General features: G+C 29.7%; 2 protein-coding genes across 2 annotated transcripts; both read left to right on the forward strand.

The window, feature by feature from the left end:
- Window positions 1–1,322: 1,322 nt before the first annotated feature.
- On the forward strand, window positions 1,323–2,480 carry LOC126553928 (zinc finger MYM-type protein 1-like). Its single transcript, XM_050209042.1, has one exon. The coding sequence runs from the start codon at window positions 1,323–1,325 to the stop codon at window positions 2,478–2,480; it is 1,158 nt and encodes a 385-aa protein (XP_050064999.1).
- Window positions 2,481–13,393: 10,913 nt separating this feature from the next.
- Window positions 13,394–14,627, forward strand: LOC126553929 (piggyBac transposable element-derived protein 3-like). The gene is made up of 2 exons (XM_050209043.1): window positions 13,394–14,302; window positions 14,622–14,627. Exons 1-2 carry the CDS (start codon window positions 13,394–13,396, stop codon window positions 14,625–14,627), a joined length of 915 nt encoding a protein of 304 aa, XP_050065000.1.
- The last annotated feature ends 6,121 nt before the right edge of the window (window positions 14,628–20,748 follow it).

Here is a 20,748-nt window from a genome sequence, read left to right on the forward strand (position 1 = left end):
AATTTCGTTCACTAGTTTCAATAGTGTGCTGTTCAGGGCCGGTTATAGGCGTAGGCGACGTAGGCACAAGCCTACGGCGGCAAAATTTATAACTATATAGAGGCGGCATATAAGAAAAATTAAATATCTTATTTTTCACGTTTATTTTAGATTTCAAGAAATTTTGAAGTACGATATACAAACATATTTTGTAGATCGATAAAACTCCAAAACAATAGTCAATAAAAATAACATAGATAATTTTTCCCTGAATTGCGATAACGTCTCAAAGCATGTTGTGCCATTACAAGTTAATCGATAATAATTCTATTAGCTTTTTTGCAATTGGTGACTGTTGTGTTTCATTCACTCTCAGTAGTCTCTCACTGTTCAGTGTAGTGTAGGTACATTGTTTATTGAGCTCAGCAATATAATTTTTTTATAAATCAAGACATATACATATATCAAGACACTTCATTATATAATAGGTAAATAATATAAATATAATATATTTTTAATTTACTGTTAAATTAGTATTTAAATATCATAAATTAAATCATTAAATATTATTGGTAGGTACCTATAGCGCGTAAATGATTCAATAGTATATTTGGAACAAACTTGTTTATTATTATATAAATTGAAAGCCACAAAGTCTAAAACCTATAAATAGTTATTTTAATAGAAATGCTATATTAGTTTTTTCGTCGACGGCGACGGTCGCCGTTACAGCGAAATAGTGCCGTCCTTAGTCTTCTTCATAATTAAATGTATTTTTATTTATTTAATAAATTAGAACACGTTTACTACAGGCATAACAACTTCTATCTGATATTTATTATATTTGTAATTATTGTAAAAATGCAAAAAGACCAAATAATAGACTTTTTATTAACAAGTGGTTAATTAACTATGTAATACTGTAATATAATTAGTTTTTCTTGTTCGCTGTTGTATGGAGTTTATGTTAAATAATTTTAAGTCTCCCCAGAATATTAACTCACGAGCCGCTACTGGTAATATACTAGTAAATTGTTATAATTTACTAATCATATTAAAAATATATATATTTTAAATAAGCTTTCATTTCATAAATATGTATATATATTTTATTATATTTTATTATTTATTCAGACATTATGGCCGATGAAATAAAAAAGCGTAAACGATTGTCAGGTTCGCAATACTTAAAGAAAAGACTAGCAAGGGAGTCAGATTTAGTTAAACAAAAAGGTAGTTAACTGAAATTTTTTCAACAAAATAGTCAAGAAAATGTTATTAATGATTATGATACTGATGACAGTGAAGAAAATTGTGGAAATAAAAATATTGAAGATATAAGCATGGGTGAAGTTAACAATAAAAAAAAAGAACGTGACAATGAAAGTAAAGAAGAGATTGTTATAAGTGCTATAAGTGAAGAAAATACTGAAAATGAAAAATCTTGCAGTGATGATGAAAAGTACACCATTTTTAAGTCTCTTGATCTTGATGACCCTAATAAATGGCCATCTATCGATGAAAAATTAAGACTTTATTTAATAGAATGTGAACCTTGTCAAATAAATATGGAAACATTTCCTATAAACACTAGGGGTAGATCATTTTCATCTTTTCACTATTTTCGACGTTTACCTAATGGAGAACGTATTAAACGTTCTTGGATAATTTATTCCAAATCAAGTGATTCTGTGTTTTGCTTTTGCTGCAAATTGTTTAATATTGGAGTAGTATCTCTTACAACCAATGGTAATAATGATTGGAAAAATATATCAAATATATTGAACAGACACGAGACATCAACTTCTCATAAAAAGGCATATCAAAATTGGAAAGAATTAGAAACAAGGTGTAAACGTGGAAAAACTATCGATAATATCAATGAAGCTAATTTAAAAATTGAGACAGAACATTGGAAAAATATACTTAGGCGAATTATAGAATTGATAAAAACACTTAGCAGTCAAAATTTGGCTTTTCGGGGAAAATCAGATAAACTTAATTCTCCCAATAATGGTAACTTCTTAAAATTTATTGAGTTTTTAAGTAAATTTGATCCAGTAATGAAAGAACACATAAGAAGAATATCATCTCAAGAAATTCATTGTCATTACTTAGGAAAAGATATCCAAAATGAAGTAATTCAACTATTGGCGAATAAAATAAGATTTCGCATCATAACTGCATTAAAAAATGTAAAATATTATTCAATCATTTTAGATTGTACACCAGATATAAATCATACAGAACAAATGACTGTAATAGTTAGATTCGTCTCAACTACTGAAAATGAAACCACAAGTAAAATAGAACACGTTTCTATAAATGAACACTTTATTGGTTTTATAGAATTACACAATACTACTGGCTTAAATATGACTGAAGTTATTCTTCAAAAACTTAGAGAATTAGATATTTCATTAGATGACATGAGAGGCCAAGGATACGACAATGGGGCTAATATGCGTGGATATAAAAATGGTGTTCAAGCCAGAATTTGAAATCTAAATTCAAGAGCTTTTTACGTGCCATGCAATGCACATTCTTTAAATTTGGTTTTGAACGATTCAGCAAATTGTTGTTTAGATGCAGTTTCATTTTTTGATATTATACAAGAAATGTATACATTTTTTTCAGCATCAACACAGAGATGGGATGTTTTTCGTAAATATGTTAAAAATCTTACTGTAAAACCATTAAGTGCAACTCGATGGTCTAGTAGAATAGACGCTATTCGACCAATTAAATTTCAAACTGCTGAAATTTATGATGCACTGGAAGAAATATCAGAAGACACTTCACTTACGAGTGTAACTGGCGTTCGAAGTCGTTCTGAAGCTAAAGGTATAGCTGAAAAATTAATAAGCTTCAAATTTTTATGTAGTTTAGTAATTTGGTATGATTTATTATGCGAAATTAATGTCACTAGTAAATTATTACAATCTATATCATTAAATATTATCGAATCAATCACTCAGATAAACAATACCAAAATATTTTTAGAAAAATATCGTAGTGATGACAATTTTGAAAAAATACTTAAACAAGCAAGTAACTTAGCAAATGAACTTGGTGTACAAGATAGTTTTTCGTTAAATCAATTTCGAAATCGACGTAGAAAAACTCATTTTGATTACGAATCTCGTGATACTCCTATAACAGATCCTAAACAGAATTTCAAAATAAATTTTTTTCATCAAATATTAGACAATATGCTCCAATCAATAAATGACCGATTTATACAACTTGAAGACCATAGTAATTATTTTCATTTTTTTATAATATTTCTAATGTCAATAATTATGAATATTTAATGAAATGCTGTAAAGATCTTCAGTTAGCACTTTCTTCAAATGACGGTTTAAATTCTGATATAAATTCTGTTGAACTTTGTGAAGAAATAAATACATTACAAAGACATTTGAAAAATGAAAATGATCCAAAAGCAATTTTACAATTTATGTGTGAAAAGAAATTAATAGAATTATTTCCTAATGTATACATAGCACTAAGAATTTTATTAACATTACCAGTAACTGCAGCTTCAGCTGAAAGAAGCTTTTCAAAATTAAAAATTGTCAAAAACTATTTAAGATCACAAATTTCACAGGATCGTTTAGTTGGATTGGCAACAATTTCAATTGAAAATCAAATTGCGAATGATCTTGACATTGACGATTTAGTTCAAGATTTTGCGTCATCAAAAGCAAGAAAAATACATTTTTAAAAACTAAACTAAATATTGTATTTTGTAATAACTATTGTAATACCTTACAAACTTACAAACAATCTATGTAATATTAATTTAGTAATTTCTTTTTTATTATATAATAATTAACAAGTGTAAAATGTTTTTTTTAATTTCTATACTCCTTCATATGACATTTTTCTATTTAAGTTATAATAAAATAAGAGGCGGCAATTTTGATCTTTGCCTACATATAAGAAATTGCTTGCGCCGGCCCTGGTGCTGTCAGTTTTGATATTAGATTAAATTGACCTATTATCAAACTTTTAGGTAAGAACATGATCTGTGCTTTTGGCGATTTTTCAATTTTTTCAAGCATACTATTAGCAAGTATGCAGTGAAATATCACAAATTAAAAATACTCATATCCCGCTTGAAAATTAAACTATAGAATAGAAGCCAACGCTTAAACACAGATAATGTTATTATATAAAAATTGTTTAATTGGTCAATTTACTCTAATATCAAAATTAACAGTCCACTATTGAAACTAGTGAACGAAATTTTGGTATGTCGGGCGTGTGTATGACGGAGACAACAAATGCACGGGTAGTATCCTCTTAAAAAAATAACTACTTTATTTAATAAAGGAAAATGAATAAATTAGGAATTTATTATGTATTTCTATATTAATTGTAAATGTCAAATATGTTAAGGTTGTGTCCTTACACTCTATCATATTATAATAGCGGTGCTACTAAAATTCAGGTGTTTTTATTATATATTTCTTTTTGGTAACATTTATAATTTTGTTTTAGATCATTTTCGTTTTTTCTTGATTCATTTATTGGATTTCTGTGATTGTGACTTGTGTTAAAGTAATTTTCAAGTTAATTATTTTATAATATTATATACTCTTAATTATCAGCTAATTTTGTAAAACAGGTACAAGTACCTGTAACAAGTAACTGTAGCAGTTGTTGTTGTTGTTGTTTTTTTTTTTTTTTAACTTTTAGTATTAAGGTTTTTTTTAGCTGTAAGTTTATTTTTATTTATTTATTTTTGTCTTATATATATATATATTTTTTTTTTCATAAAATGGGACGTCCGAGTAAACGTACACAAAATAAAAAAAGAAGCAATAAAAATATCACGCGAAAACATTGTTCATCATTTGCAAGAACTTGAAAAGGATAAATTGAGAAAACAATTAAGCCGTGAGTCTGATGATATTGTTGCTACAAATCAAAGAAAATTGTTAAATTTAAAAAGTACAATAAAACGATTGAAAGACCCAGTTTTAAAGAAAGCTAATCAGATCGCCAGCCATAAGAGCATGTTGAAACGACTGCAAGATCCGGATGTTAAAAAAGCAAACCAGATTGCCAGTCGTAAGAGCATGTTGAAACGACTGCAAGATCCAGATGTTAAAAAAGCCAACCAGATCGCCAGTCGTAAGAGCATGTTGATACGATTGCAAGATCCAGTTATAAAAAATGCAAACAAGGTTGCCAGTGTGAAGAACAGATTGAAACGAATGGAAAATCCAGCTTTCAAAAAAACATATCAAATTCAACATGAGAAAGCGAAGATTACCATCAGATAGTAGCCTATGTTAAAATGTATCTACTAAAAAGAAAGCACCAAATTCAATATCTTATAAAAAAAGAGAACGGCAAAAATTAAACGAAACTAGGCAGAAGGAAGATGTTTTGATATCTGAATATATTTTGAAAAGGTCTCAAGGTTAATCAGAAAAATGTTATTCGTGTCATAGATTACGTTTCCCATCCAGTGTCAATAAATGCAACTCTGATATCTTCAGTCGATTGGGGATGTCAATTCCAAGTGATGCCAAGAATACTGTGACGATATGTTCCAGTTGTCTTCCACATATAAAAAAATCCAAAGTTCCTCCGTTGTACATAGGAAATGGTTATGAGTTAAACAGTGTTCTGTCTTCAGTTACGCAATTAAATCAAATAGAAAAGCAAATGGTTTCCCTTAGATTACCGTTTATAAAAATATTCAAATGTCTTCGCAGTGATGGACAGCTAAAAATTAAAGGTAACGTTATCAATGTTCCAATAGATCTGACTAAGACTACATCTATTTTGCCAAAGCGTAGTATCAGCATTGAATGATTTGATTAAAAAACCTCTATATAAAGGTGCTGAAATAGACAAAGATTTGCTGGCGCATGTGTCAGAAACAACAAAAAGTTTGGAAAACAGCTCAGATTACGAAAGTGAAGAAACAGACGATGAAGACACAAATATTGAACCAATCAATCCGGGATCAATGGACACGATGATTGAAAACTGTGATTTTGTTTCTTTTGCACCAGGCGAAGGCATAAAACCGTTATCTATTCTTATTAATGACCATGCAGAGGAAAAAGCTTTTCCTGATTTATTTGGTGGGCATCCACGTACAAATAAATCACCTTTAAAAAATTACTCAAAAGTAGTAAGGTCTGAACTGCTGAATGTAGATCGAAGGTTTGCATCGGACTCATTTAACTTGTTTTTTAAATGCAAAGTATTAGTTCAAAAACTCATTGCAAGCAATGTGCAAATTGTTTTACGAAAAAACAAAAAAGGAAACACAACTGCGAATGACGTAGCAAATCCAGCTGTTCTAAACAAAATGATAGATAACGATCAAGGATACCGAATGTTACACAACGTACAAAATTCACCTTCATATCTTGCAGCGATGAGAAAAAATGTTTTTGCCATGGTGCGTCAAGAAGGTCAACCGACATTATTCTTAACATTTAGCCCTAGTTAATCAACTTGGACTGATCTGTTAAAGATTTTGTATAAACTTTGTCTGATGATACTGTCCTAACTTATGCACAAAAATCAGATTTAATTCGACAAGACCCAGTTGTTTGTGCTACTTATTTTGATCATAGGTTTAGAGCACTTTTTAAATTGATCAAGTCCAAAAATGTTATTTTCAAAGAGCACAGTGTGAAACATTTCTTTTATCGTGTCGAATATCAACATAGGGGCAGTCCACATGTACACATGCTATTGTGGTTAGACAATGCACCTGTTTTCGATCCAGCCAAACCAGAAACTTTTGGTGCATGTGTAACACTTATCAACAAATACATTACGTGTATGGTAGACGATGGCAGTCCGGCCCATGAGTATTTGCATAAAAATACTCATAGCCATACACACACTTGTTATAGAACTGACAAAGACAAACAAATGAAAAAGTGTCGCTTCAACATACCATATCCGCCAATGAATGAAACCTGTATATTGACTCCGCTAACAGAAGACATAAGTAATCCGATCACAAGAAAAATTCGTACATTACAATATGAAAAACTTCTGCAATACCTCAGGGACTTCAAGGACAGTGATTCATCTTCAGATCCATCATTAGAAGACATTTTACAAAAATTGTCAATTAAATATGTTAATGAATATAAATCCATTATTCGAACTGTTATCAGACGGCCAACAGTTTTTCTAAAAAGTACAATAAAACAACGAATGGTTTCTGGATTCAATGAAAAATTATTTCCGTTATGGCAATCTAACATGGATATACAGTTCATATTGGACTTTATTCTTGTGTTAGATATGTAATCGAGTATATTGGAAAAAGCCAACGTGGAATATCAAAACTAATGAGAGACATTGTTGAAAATCTTAAGTCTTCTACTGATTTATCGGTTAAAGAACAACTGAAAAAAATAGGACATAAATGTAATAGTGTTTGGCGATTTCTTTCAATTAGCACCGGTATTAGCAACACCATTGTACGATAGTTTTGAGGAAATATTGTCTAAATTTCCAAGTGCTGTAGAAATGTTATCGATTAAATCTATTTGGGAAACATTCAAGTTTTATGAGTTGACTGAAATAATGCGCCAAAAAGATGACAAACAATTTGCAATGATGTTAACAAAGTTGGCCAGAGGACAGTTGGAGGAAGCTGATGTAAAATATTTTCAAAATCTTATAACCCACCTAGACATTACTTTTTAACCACAAGTAATGCATCTTTGGGCTACTAATAACGAAGTCGACGAAATGAACAGGAGAGTGCTTAACTCTATGAATCAAGTTCGTTTCATATCCGAAGCCATTGATACGTCTGCAAAACGATCAGATATTGAATCTGCCAAGAAACTGCCACGACAAAAGACTATGGGTTTAGCTTTAAGGTTAGTTTTAAAAGAAACAGCTAAATACATGGTGATAGCAAACATTTCAACGAAGACGGCATAGTGAACGGTGTAATCGGAGAACTCATGCAAATAAACAAAGGACAGACTGCAGGAGATAAAGAAGTTGCAAAAAGAGTTTGGATCAAGTTTGATGAGCCAGATGTGAGGTCACTAACCAGACAGAAGATAAAAAATAAACTAAAACCCGAAGGTGAACACACAGATGATATGTGCAAGTGGACACCAATTGAAATTAGAAAATTAGAATTTCAACTCGGTAATGTAGAATACCATAAAGTAACTAGAATGCAATTGCCTTTAGTGGAAGCTTTGGCATTGACGGTACACAAAAGTCAAGGTGCCACATATCAATCTGTAGCATTTCATATACCCCAAAAATTCTTGAAGTGCAATATGTTATATGTAGGATGTAGTCGAGCAACTTCTGCTCAAGGTTTGCGTATAGATTACTTTCCTGCAAAGCCACCAAAACCTTCTGAAAACATTATGATAACATGAAATGTGCAGACTCAGGACACCAAGTTGTGCTCTTTTTCCATGCTTTTCTAGAATTATGACACACAACATGCCACTCTCCTGCATGTCACAAAATATAAGGTCTTTAAAAAAATATGAAGCTCACATTAATGCGGATATCGTTCTTTTACAATCTAAAATAATGTTCTTCCAAGAAATTGGTTCAAAATCATCTGACACATATACCATTAAGAACCATACTGAATGCTGTAGAATAGACAGTATACATGCAAATGGTAAAAGTGGTTCAATTTGTTTTGTTGGAGAATCCATTAATCATAAAGAAATAATCTGCAGCACAACATTGCTTCAAGATCAAAAGAAAAACACACACTTAGAAGCAATTGAAGTCATCATGGAAAATATTACCTATATTGGGATATATTCATCGCCAAATTTTCCTGTACAGAAGCTTTGTGATTTCATTGAAACGGTAGCTTCCACCAAAAACAATGTTATCTTTATTGGTGATTTCAATGTAAACTTCAACAAACCGCCAAAACAACTAGTTCAAATATTAAAACATTTCAATTACAAAATATTGGTTGACGGTATTACTACAGATCACGGAACAACCATCGACAATGTCATTACAAATGTTGACATTGCAGCTTTGGTGTACGAGTCCCTTATAAGTGATCACAGACCTGTTCTGGTTATGGACATAGATACTTTCAAGGAAATAGAAAAATATTCTGAGACTGTTGATGACCAAATTGTACAAGAAGAAGTCAAAAACAATTTTATTAAACCAAACGTTCCTGCAATCGATGGATTTCCTGTAGAGAAATCTAAAAAATTGATTAAATCAACTAAGGTCCTGAATAATAATAATAAGTTGGACGATATTGAGTTTATACAGGTTGATAGTGACACTATTTTGGTTCCAGAAACTAAAACTAAATCAACCAAAATAGTTGATTATAATACCGTAATTAATGATATTCAATTTATTCAGGTCAATAGTAATACTCTCAAAGTTCCAGAAAATTGCAACATAAGGTTAGATTCATTATTAGAAACAATAAGTGATAATGCAACTGTGTCAAAAAATCCAAAAACAATAAAAATATCAAGTATTAAGAATAAAGTTGACATAACATCAAGTAGTATATTTTGTGGCTTTACTAACATTGATGGTGTATCATTTTATGCTAATTCTGTCATACAGGTTCTTTTTAATTGCCAATCTCTTGTAAATGAAATTCGCAATAATCAACTCGGACCAACACTTCAACATAGCTTACACGAATATACAAGTAACAGTGGGTCATGTGATACTCGAACAATCAGAGAATATTTGGACAACGAGACAATATTATATACTCTGCAACAGCAACAAGATTGTATAGAATTTTTAGAAGCACTTATGGACCGTAGTAGACCTATATTTGAATCTTTATTTGGATTTCAAGAATTGTATACTATTCGTTGCAATACTTGTAATCATACAACGGCCAACTATGCACCTACAAGTTTGATTCTACATTTTGAGATTCCACAGCACAGATCACAAACTTTGCAAACATTATTTTCAACAAATCAAAATGTTTGGAATACATTAGATGATTACAAATGCAATAATTGTAATAACATCGGAGGTTCTGAAGATAAACATCAGATAATAGAGGCAAATGAGTATATAGTAATTCAACTAAAACTATTTATTCCAACATTTGTAAATGGTCAATTTTTTCCCAAAAAGATAACAGAGCTAAAACTTAGTGGCGTACCCACCTCTATTTTGGAAATTGCTGGAGCACAATACAAAACTCAAGCTGCAATATTACATATGGGAGAAAACACGAGCTCTGGCCTTACATTGCATACCTGAGACAAGGAACTTCCAATTGGGTTTGCGCTAATGACACAACAGTTGCAGAAAAAAGATGGTCAAACAACAGCAAGGATGTATATGTTATCATTCTAAAAAGATTGTAAAAATATTCTCCAATTGGTAAAAAAACATAACACAGCTAAAAATAAATTATAAACTTAACCTGTATACAATCTGACTGTTATTGGATTAAAAAAAAAAACGTGTAAACCGCCAACTATTCACTTAGGTACATAATAATATGTATAAGTTGCCAGTCCCAAGCCTGGATAAAAAGTGTGAGGGCACTAACCTTATAATAATTGTTATTTTTTAACATAAGCAGAAACCTAGATTTTATATTTATCTAAATAATATTGAACTATATATTATTATCCTCACTTCTGACCTTAATACCTTATACTATGTATGTTTGTATTCAATCCTCCAAATACAAACTACAATTTTAATTGTGCGGTCTTAAGATTATCAACATTTATTATGTATTCGCCTAGGATCATAACATATTTTAATAACTTATAGAATATCAGTTCTACAGCAAATCCTATCTTCCACAGTTAAGTATTTAGATGACTTAAGCCTGTATAATAAGATGTTATTTTCCATACATAATTTAAATTGTTTAGGACATGATATTTTGTAATTTTGTGCCAAGTAAATAATTATAATATACAGTGACTAAAAATAAATAATCAGATTTTATTTAAATTTATTTATTCATAATACTTCATATTATTTTACATTGTACATTTAACTATGATACAACTCGAATACTAACAATTTATTGAATATATTATAATACATATAATACATTAAAGGTAAAAAGTAAATATTTAAAAAGCCACTTATTATATATGCTTATACTAATTTATTACATTAAATTTGTTATTGTTTACAGATTCAAAATATTTAATCAATTTAACAGTTGAAAGTACATGAATCTTTCAATGGCTTTCTTTCGGTTTAACAATGCAAACATTTTTATTAGTTGATATTGTTGATGTACTAAGAACTATGAATCTTATAAAGAATTTATCATTACACAATGTACTGTATGATACGAAACTTTTATACAATTCTGTATCTATTGACCTTAAAATTAAACAAATGTATTAATCCACTGTTAATTTTATGAAATATAATAAAATATTAAAAAAAATTCTTTATTTAATGATTTAATTTGAATTATTAATATTGTAAATAGTCCATAGTAATCTAGTCAAATTTATTTGCAATACCTCTTACTAAAGTCTACCAGTTGAGAGGCAAATAATAATTTGTACTACAGTTAACTGAGTATAACACCAGCTGAGCTTGGTTACACTCTATAATAATATGCACATTTGATGATACAATTCAGCCATTAGTAATATCTAAACAATAAACAAAATACATAATTAAAAGTAAATATTAAGTAATTTAATGTGATAGGTACTTATTAAACTTACATTAATGAAATCTTTAGGAAATGGCTCGTCTTGATGTCAATATGTAATTGTTACACAAGGAATCAACACGATGTAGAATCATATTAATTTAAAACGATTACAATTAATACATGGTTAATTCATAATAGAAATACAATTTTAAAAACCGTTATCAACCAACAATGTCAACATACGGAATGTAAACAAAACACAAAATATCACAGATATTGATAAAGTTTATTATCTATACCAGCAGCTGCAGCAGCTGTGCAAGGCTTATAGATTATAATCTATAAACCTTGGCTGTGTACAATATTATATGTGATTATATGGTATACCAGGTATATCTATGATAATATAAGGTATTATGAATTATCATAGATATTATCTATGTGAATTATGATAACTACCTACATGCAATGTTTTTGGAAAAATTGATTAACCTTGCCAAATGCAAATGCGTCATAATTGAAAAATAAAATATTTGTTTCAAAATAAAATATATGACAATATTTAAATATAATATATTCTAGACTGACAAATCATCTTCGTTCAGAATCGTTTTTCGTATACAATGATACATATCATTGCATTCAAATTTAACCTACCCTAGTCCGAGGTCAACCCCACACCCTAATGTACAGCAGAACGGTACCCACTTGCCCGCTTTTTTTTTTTTTAATTTCTCATTTATACAGTCCAAATATAGTCAATTTTCGATGGTTATAAATAACTCGTATTTAACATATCTTATCGTAATACATATCGATTTAAATTAAAATCTTACGATGTTTTTAATTTTTCTATAAGACATTAGTTGTTGTTCACCATTCGCGCCGAAATAACGTTGTATTGTTGACCTACACATTTGTGCGTGTTCGGCTTATGTGTTAAGTAGGTGTCATAATAATTTTTAATATTTTTTGATTTTATTGAATTTTAATTTAAATATTAACTATGCGTCTTGCAAAGTTAAGTACAAGTTTTATTGAATTGATGGCTACATTAAGTGATTCAGATTTTGAATGTGAGAGTGGAGATGATTCAGATGCTGATCGTACTTGGAAGCACAAAACATCACAAAATGTCGGGGAATCTGATTTTTCAGATTCAGATGGAGATTGTGATCAAAGTATACATAATGGTAATGTACCAATCATTATTCCTAATCAAATTGAAATACCAATTATGTCGGTCCCTGAACATGCAATAGGCGATTCTCTTGTACAAAATGTAGTAGAAGTAAACATGGGTTGGTCACAAAAACCATTTACTGGAATACTGTTGCCAGGATATAATACATATGGACCTCACTTACCAATTAATATTCCCTCACCTCTGACTTATGTTCAAAAATATCTATCAAATCAACATTTTGAAAACGCTGCATTATACACCAATATGTACGCTTTAAATAAAATGGGCAAAGAACTTAAAACAACAGCTGATGAAATTAAAATATTATATGGCGTTCATTCAATGATTAGCATACTAAAGTACTCCCGACTTCGTATGTACTGGAATAGAAGTTATGGTTTGAATTGTATTTCTCAAGCTATAACTAGGGACAGATTTTTAATTTTACGTACTTGTCTACACTATGTTGATATAAATAACGTCCAACCGATAATAATAGTAAACTTTGGAAACTTCAACCAATTGTCGACCAAGTTCGTAACGCTTGTAGGAGTATATCACGTTCGGTTGGCTGTTATTTAATCGACGAGCAGATGATACCTTTTACAGGTCGATGTCCCAACAGGCAGTACGTAAAAAATAAACCCCGACCTACAGGTTTAAAAAATTTTGTTATTACAACGTCCAAAGGCAAAGTTTTAGATTTTGAAATATATCAAGGTGCCGAAACACCGTTTCAAGATAAAACGTTGGGACTAGGACCTGCGGATGTCATTCATTTATCTCAAACTATCCCCGAAGGATCAGTTTTATTTTTTGATCGATATTTTACTACTGTGTCGTTAATGGATCGATTGATAAGCAAAAAATTAATGACTACAGGTACAATAATGTCAAATCGGCTTAAAAATGTTCATTTTAGTCAGGACAAAAAATTTGAAAGAAGTGCCTGGAAAGAGTTCACTAGAGGTGATAACAAAATTACAGCAGTTAAATGGAAAGATAGCAAATGTGTTACTTTACTATCTACTATAACAGGAGTAGAGTCACATGTTACGGTAAAGAGATGGAGTAAGACAGAAAGCAAAGAAATTGAAGTTCCTTGTCCAGCTATTGTAAAATCATATAATGAATATATGGGTGGAGTTGACGTATGTGATCAACAGATTGAATGTTATCGAACATGGGTAAAAACCAAAAAATGGACCCTAAAAGTGGCATTACATTTTATCGATTTAAGTATAGTGAACGCGTGGATGGAGTACCGTGAAGATGCTGAAAAAATGCGACTACCTAAAAAAGAAATCTTGGACCTTATGAACTTTAAAATGTCTGTTGCTCAAGAATGGCTATCTACAACTGTAAAAAAACGTTCGTTACCTGAAGAATCCAGTTCGTCAGATACTGAAGAAGTTCCTCAAAAACTATATAGGCCACAAAATTATAGAGCTCCAGTTCCACCAACAACAAAGGTAAAAGACGGATTTGAACATTGGCCCGAAGTAAGTAAATTATCAACAGCTAGGAACTGCAAGATGAAGAATTGCAAAAGTAGAACAAGAGTAATATGTACAAAATGTAATATTTATTTATGCCTTACAGCAAAAAACAACTGCTTTACTAGTTTTCATAAAAATAAATAAAATATAGTCTCATATATAATAGATTTTTCAAACTAAAAATTAACTCAGTATAGGTACTTACTGTTTTTTATAAGTTTTAAAATTAAAAGTTAAATAATTATGTTAAAGTCGAGATGACTTATTTTTTTTTTGGTTTTTATTCTATAAAACAAATTCAAATTGTAATATGTTATTTAAGAAATAAAAGTATGGTTATATTGGTGTATAAAAATATATTATCTTAATAATTATTTATTACATTTATTGATACCTAACCTACACAAATGTGTTGGTATGTTTTCTGCTAACCTAATCAACAAATAATATTTTTAATAATGGTTTACAAGCCTACAATACTATAATGATGTATTATAATATATTTAAGTGTTATAAGCACTTGGTATATCTCAGGTTTTTAGGACAATATTGATTTACCTACACAAATTTGTAGGTCAGTACCAAAGTTATATTATTGTACAAATAATTTAAGGCTATTAAGTGTATTGCATTATCATACACTACACAAATGTGTAAGTTAGAGCTGAAAGGGATAAACAACTCATACCTGGTATGACAATTCATTAAATATTTATAAAGTCCTTGAATGGTGTCAAAAAATCTACTACTGGCTTTACATCTTGAATTGTATTAATTAAGCAAAGGTTAAGGCGATGAGCATAACAATGCACATAAATGGCATGTGGAACAACTTCTGCTACCCTCTTTTGTACACCAGAAAATAAACTACTCATGACTGATGCTCCATCATAGCACTGAGCTATACATTTGTGTAAATCAAGATTATTTTCTCCAACCAATCTTAGAATTGTATCACATAAAGACTTTGCATCACATTTTTCCATATGATTGCACCCTAATGCTTTTTCATGAACATTAAAGTCATTGTCACAAAATCGAATTAGAAAACTCAACTGTTCTTTTTTGCTGGAATCTTTTGTTTCATCAACTAATATTTTAAAAGCACCAATATTAGAAACTTTACTCAATATGATTTCTCTTGTACATCTTGCAACTACACTAATCAATTCATTTTGTACTGAATGAGATGTGTAATGACCATATTTCACTTTTGATTGCATTTGTTTTTTTAACTTTTCATCACCAAACATTTCAATAAGATCCATTAAATTACCTCTATTGAATGAAGTGGCTGCTTCATCGTGGCCTCGAAAAACTAACCCACGCTTACTTAAAAAACAATGTTGCTTTCAGTAAAAATGTACTTATTTCCGATTTTCAGCTATTTCTTTATTTCTTGAATGGATTAATTCATATGCAACTGATTTTTGATTTAACTGTACATTTAAATATAAATTCCATTTCTCAATACTTGATTTATGTCTTTCACTTAATTCATGTTTATTAAAACTCATTGAATTTTTTTTATAGTTTTTAAAACCCTGATTAATAAAAACAACAGAATAATCATTTTGGCCTCTAGCACTCTTACTATAAGAAAAATGTCTACATGCGAAACAAAAAACTTCATTTTTTGAAATTGAGTATTCAATCCAACGATACATTCCATAAAACTTCACATGAAATGAACGATTATTTATATCACGTGGAAAAACATTCAATACAGGCTGATTGGGGTTTTCTTCTTTAGATTGGGAAATATCGATAACCTGAATAGTAATTAAACAATGAAGATTACAACAGTAAATTATTCAAATTAATTAATAAAAGAAAAACTATTTTTTTGTTATTTACTGTACAAATTAAAATGCTTTTAATACCTTTGGATAAAATTCATTATTTTAATTTTGACATGTAGTTTCAATTGGTAGTACATCATTCACTGTACTTTGATGACTATCTTCACATACCTGGTTATTAGCCTAAAATAAATATTATTGCTAGTAATTCTAGAAAACATTAACACGTTTTAACACCATACAAGAACAAATTTATTTAGACAATAATAAAAATAAAAAAAAAATTCTTAAATTTTCTTTATCATACTAATATTTGTTTTATAGAGATTATTGAAAATACCTTTACATAAAATTCATAAATTGCATTTAGGGATGTAGTTTCAATTGGTACTTTAAATTTGATTCAACATTTATTAAACTACCTACCTACTGCCTATGGTAGTAATAATATTATAATACCAGAAATTAACTATTACTTAATAAGGTATTTACTACATAAAAAAGGTAACTCCTAACTCCTTACTGTAATTTGACTAATTAAAAAGATAATAGGTTAAAATTCAATAATAATTTATCCATATTTAATAATTAATATAATATAATATTTGCCCAATGATGATAAATAATTACTAATTACTATGCCATGCATGCTTCAATCACATTTTATTTTTTAAAAATATGTATACAATTTTTAAATTGTAGGGTTTATAAATAATGGTCATAACTCATAATACAATAGGATTTTTAATCTATTATTTAAACTTTTGAACTTACTTTATTATTGGCGTTGGTTTGGAACTTCGCAAACATTTTGTCAATTTCTGACCAGCAAGAGTTTTTTATTTTTTTCTTGAAGTCGAGTAGTACCACTTTTTCTTTTTTGTGTATTAACTTTTCCCATTATTATTAAAATAATTAAATAATGAAAAATTTATAATATTTTATTGAACAGTTCAGAACGAAATCAATAACCACGGATAATTATTAGTCTTTCGTGATCATAATCATAGCACAGAAAAATTATTAATAATAATATTATTATTATTAATTATTTATAACTATTCTGTGGTTATAGTCATAATTCCATCGATGTGTCTCGTAGATCATACTGCAGTCGATAACGATAATCCCCACTCACTTTCCAATTTCCCTTGCAGACGCAGAGCACTACCGAATCACGAAGATCAATATTTATTTTTATAGTATATTTAGATATCGAAGTAACTCGCCATGCTGAGCACCGCCAGCAATAATTATTCTATTCTAAAAATACTCTTAGTGTCTCTTACCATTGATTATGGAATATTCTATTTTAAATTATAATTTTATTACACTATACATTAATATTGCTATACCTAAACCTACTTATGACTTATAAGCGATATGTTTTATTTTATTATATCAATAATACGACCAAATTTATTTATATTATGAAATTAATGGTTTAACTTGTGACCATTATTTTACCTATCAAGGTAATTTTTTGGATTTTGTAACTTGTAAGACCAGGCCATATTATATAGTACATGAAAAAATAGGGTCGCCAAAAGACACATTGCTCCCCCCCCCAAACGGCGCCCCTGCAATAAATTATCAAGTTCTTTTTACAATTCCATACTCCTATCTACTTGGTTTTCATATTGTAGACAGATTTTTGTTCAATACTTATGGCTAACAAGGCCAACAATGCTTACAAATGGTTATACATTGAGCTTCCAAGTCATGTTTTGACGAAACTTAACTTAAAAAAATATCTCTTATCTGAGACAGTAACTGATTCTATTACAATATAGGTAATACATATTTTAAAAAATGGTATCTCTTTCAGAATCAGCGAACCCCTTTATCTAATCTTCACATCATTGTTTAATATTTTAATATAAGCGACTGATGGTGAAATCTTCCAATAAGTAGTTGGAGATGTAGCTGCCCACCCAGGGCCCCCACATGGGGGGCTGATGGACCTTGAGTTACAGGGGCCCGGCTATTTTAAGGGCCCGTGGGCCCGTTGAAATTGTATTTGTAATTTTTGTAAATGTTGTAGAAATATTTATTTTATATTCAATAATATTGTAAAATAACATTTTATGAAATATAAATATATATATATTTAGTCACTGATTAATGATTGTAAACCATTGATTACCTAGAAATTATCGTGATTGCAGTTTACGTCTTCTTTATCGATTGTAAACGATATTAGATTATTATTATCTTTTATTAGACTTTAATACCTAGTATTCCAGCTCGTTGGCTAGATTTAATCAGTATTGCGCAATACATCGTGTCGTGTTTATCGAAATCCGAATCCGTGAATTTATTTGTTTCTTTTTATAATAATTCTTTATAATAATTTATACAATGTATAAGCATAAATCAGGTGCTCTGAAACGCAAAGAAAAATTAGAAAAAGATGCTAAAGAAGTAAAGGGTCGTATTTCTATCACAAATTTTTTTAAATTAACATCGAAGACTGAAGTGCTTGTTAATAACGATTCGTCTATGCCACATCCAGACTATGTGGCAATTTTCGACCCAGACGAAACTAATATTGACTCTACAAGTAACACTGATTCTAATTCATGTGAAAGTGAACCAAAAAAATTAATTTCACCGACATTAGTGGCATATCTGTATTTGAAGGACCCTGGAATGTGGCCTACTACAGTTTCTAGGTCAGTTCGTGGTATGATTGTTTGTTGTGCACCAAAATTTCCAGAACTAGTCGATTTCGTAAAGTACCTATATGCCAAAAGATATAAATGGTAAGTCTTTTAGTAAATTTATGCTTTATACAAAACCATCAAATAATCACGAATCGTTTCCTCAAGATTGGTTAATTTGGAGTGAGACTAAACAATTTTTACACTGTTTACCTTGTATTTTATTTCACACAAATTTAACCGAAACTTCAAATACTATTAGTGTATTAGCTAAAAGAGAAGGTTATTGTTCTCATAAAACAACATGGAAAAAATTGTACTCAAAACTTCCTACTCACAAAAATAGTAAGGTTCACGGGAATTTATTTTTAGAATGGAAAATTTTACAACAGTCACTGATAGGTCAAGGCGTTGATTATACTCTTCAAAAACAAATCAAGTGCGAGGCTAACAAATGGAAAGCTATTTTACGTAGGTTACTCGATGTTACTTTATTTTTGGGATCAAGAGGTTTGTCATTTCAAGGAGATAATTCTACAATTGGTGATATACATAATGGAAATTTCTTGGGTGTTTTAGAACTTCTAGGCAAATATGATGAAATAACTCGAAAACATTTAACTATGATAAAACAATCCCAAATAAAAGGTGAATCAATGAAAGGTAGTGCTCATCGTTTATTATGGAAAAGTCAAAATGAGTTTATTTCTTTGTGTAGTTATAAAGTTATGAAAACTATTTTAAAACAACGTGAGAATGCAATTTATTATTCAATTATTGCAGACGCTACCCCAGATGTTTCTCACCAAGAGCAAAATGTTTTAATATTAAGATATGTTTCACAAAATGAAAAAACTGAAATATTCAACATTTATGAACGATTTATTGAATTCATAAATTTCAATGAAAAAACTGGAAAAGGCATTGCCAATCAATTAATTTTTAGACTTGAAAATTATAAAATTCCACTTATGGATTGTAGGGGGCAAGGCTACGACAATGAAGCCAATATGTCCGGGAAAATAAAAGGAGAGCAATCGCTTTTACTCGAAAAAAATGACTTGGCTTTATACTTACCATGCGCCGCTCATTCACTTAATCTTATTGGTTGTTAATGCTGCTAAAATCTGTCCTAAAGTTGTAACTTATTTTGGTTACATACAACAGTTATATGTATTTTTTAGTTCAAGTCCAGCTAGGTGGAGTATTTTAAAAGATGAAATAGGGAATTCATTGCATTCACAATCAAACACTCGATGGAGTTCACATATTCATGCAATTCATCCCATTTCAAAACAATTACCTAGTATCATAAATGCATTGGATCGTGTAATAAATGAACTTGGTAAAACACTTCCAGAAAAAAATCACAGTGAAGCTAAATCAATGAAAAAATATTTCACTTCGTTTAAAAGCTTGATTATGTCTTCGTTTTGGTATAAAATATTATCGTGTATTGATCTAAGAAATTTTATTACACAAAAAAGAGGAATATCAGTAGATGTAGAAATTAACTTGCTATCAGATTTGAAAAATGACCTACAAAATATACGAGATAGCTGGCCCCAAATTTTATTAGAAACGCAACAAGTAGCTAAAGAAATGCAAATAGTTCAACATTTCGGAGATAATACTAGACGAATAAAAAGAAAAAAACATTTATTGATGAAACTTCTGAAAATACTGAACCTGAAACGGTATTTAGAAATGATGTGATTTACTACACAATTGACTTTATTCTTTCAGACTTAGAACATCGATTTCAAGCGATCAAAAATATTTGTAACATATTTTAGCCATTATTAAACTTTTTATTGCTGACAAATGAAGAATTAGAAATGAAAACAAAACCACTTGTACAAAAATACAAATCTGATTTATCTGAAAGTATGTGTCAAGAAATTTTACATCTGAAAACTATATATTCTTCAATATTTCAAAAAAACCACTCGAACTATTAAATTCCATTTACACAAAAAATGTG

Source organism: Aphis gossypii, unplaced genomic scaffold, assembly GCF_020184175.1.
Source record: "Aphis gossypii isolate Hap1 unplaced genomic scaffold, ASM2018417v2 Contig00373, whole genome shotgun sequence".
Classification (NCBI taxonomy): Eukaryota; Metazoa; Arthropoda; class Insecta; order Hemiptera; family Aphididae; genus Aphis; species Aphis gossypii.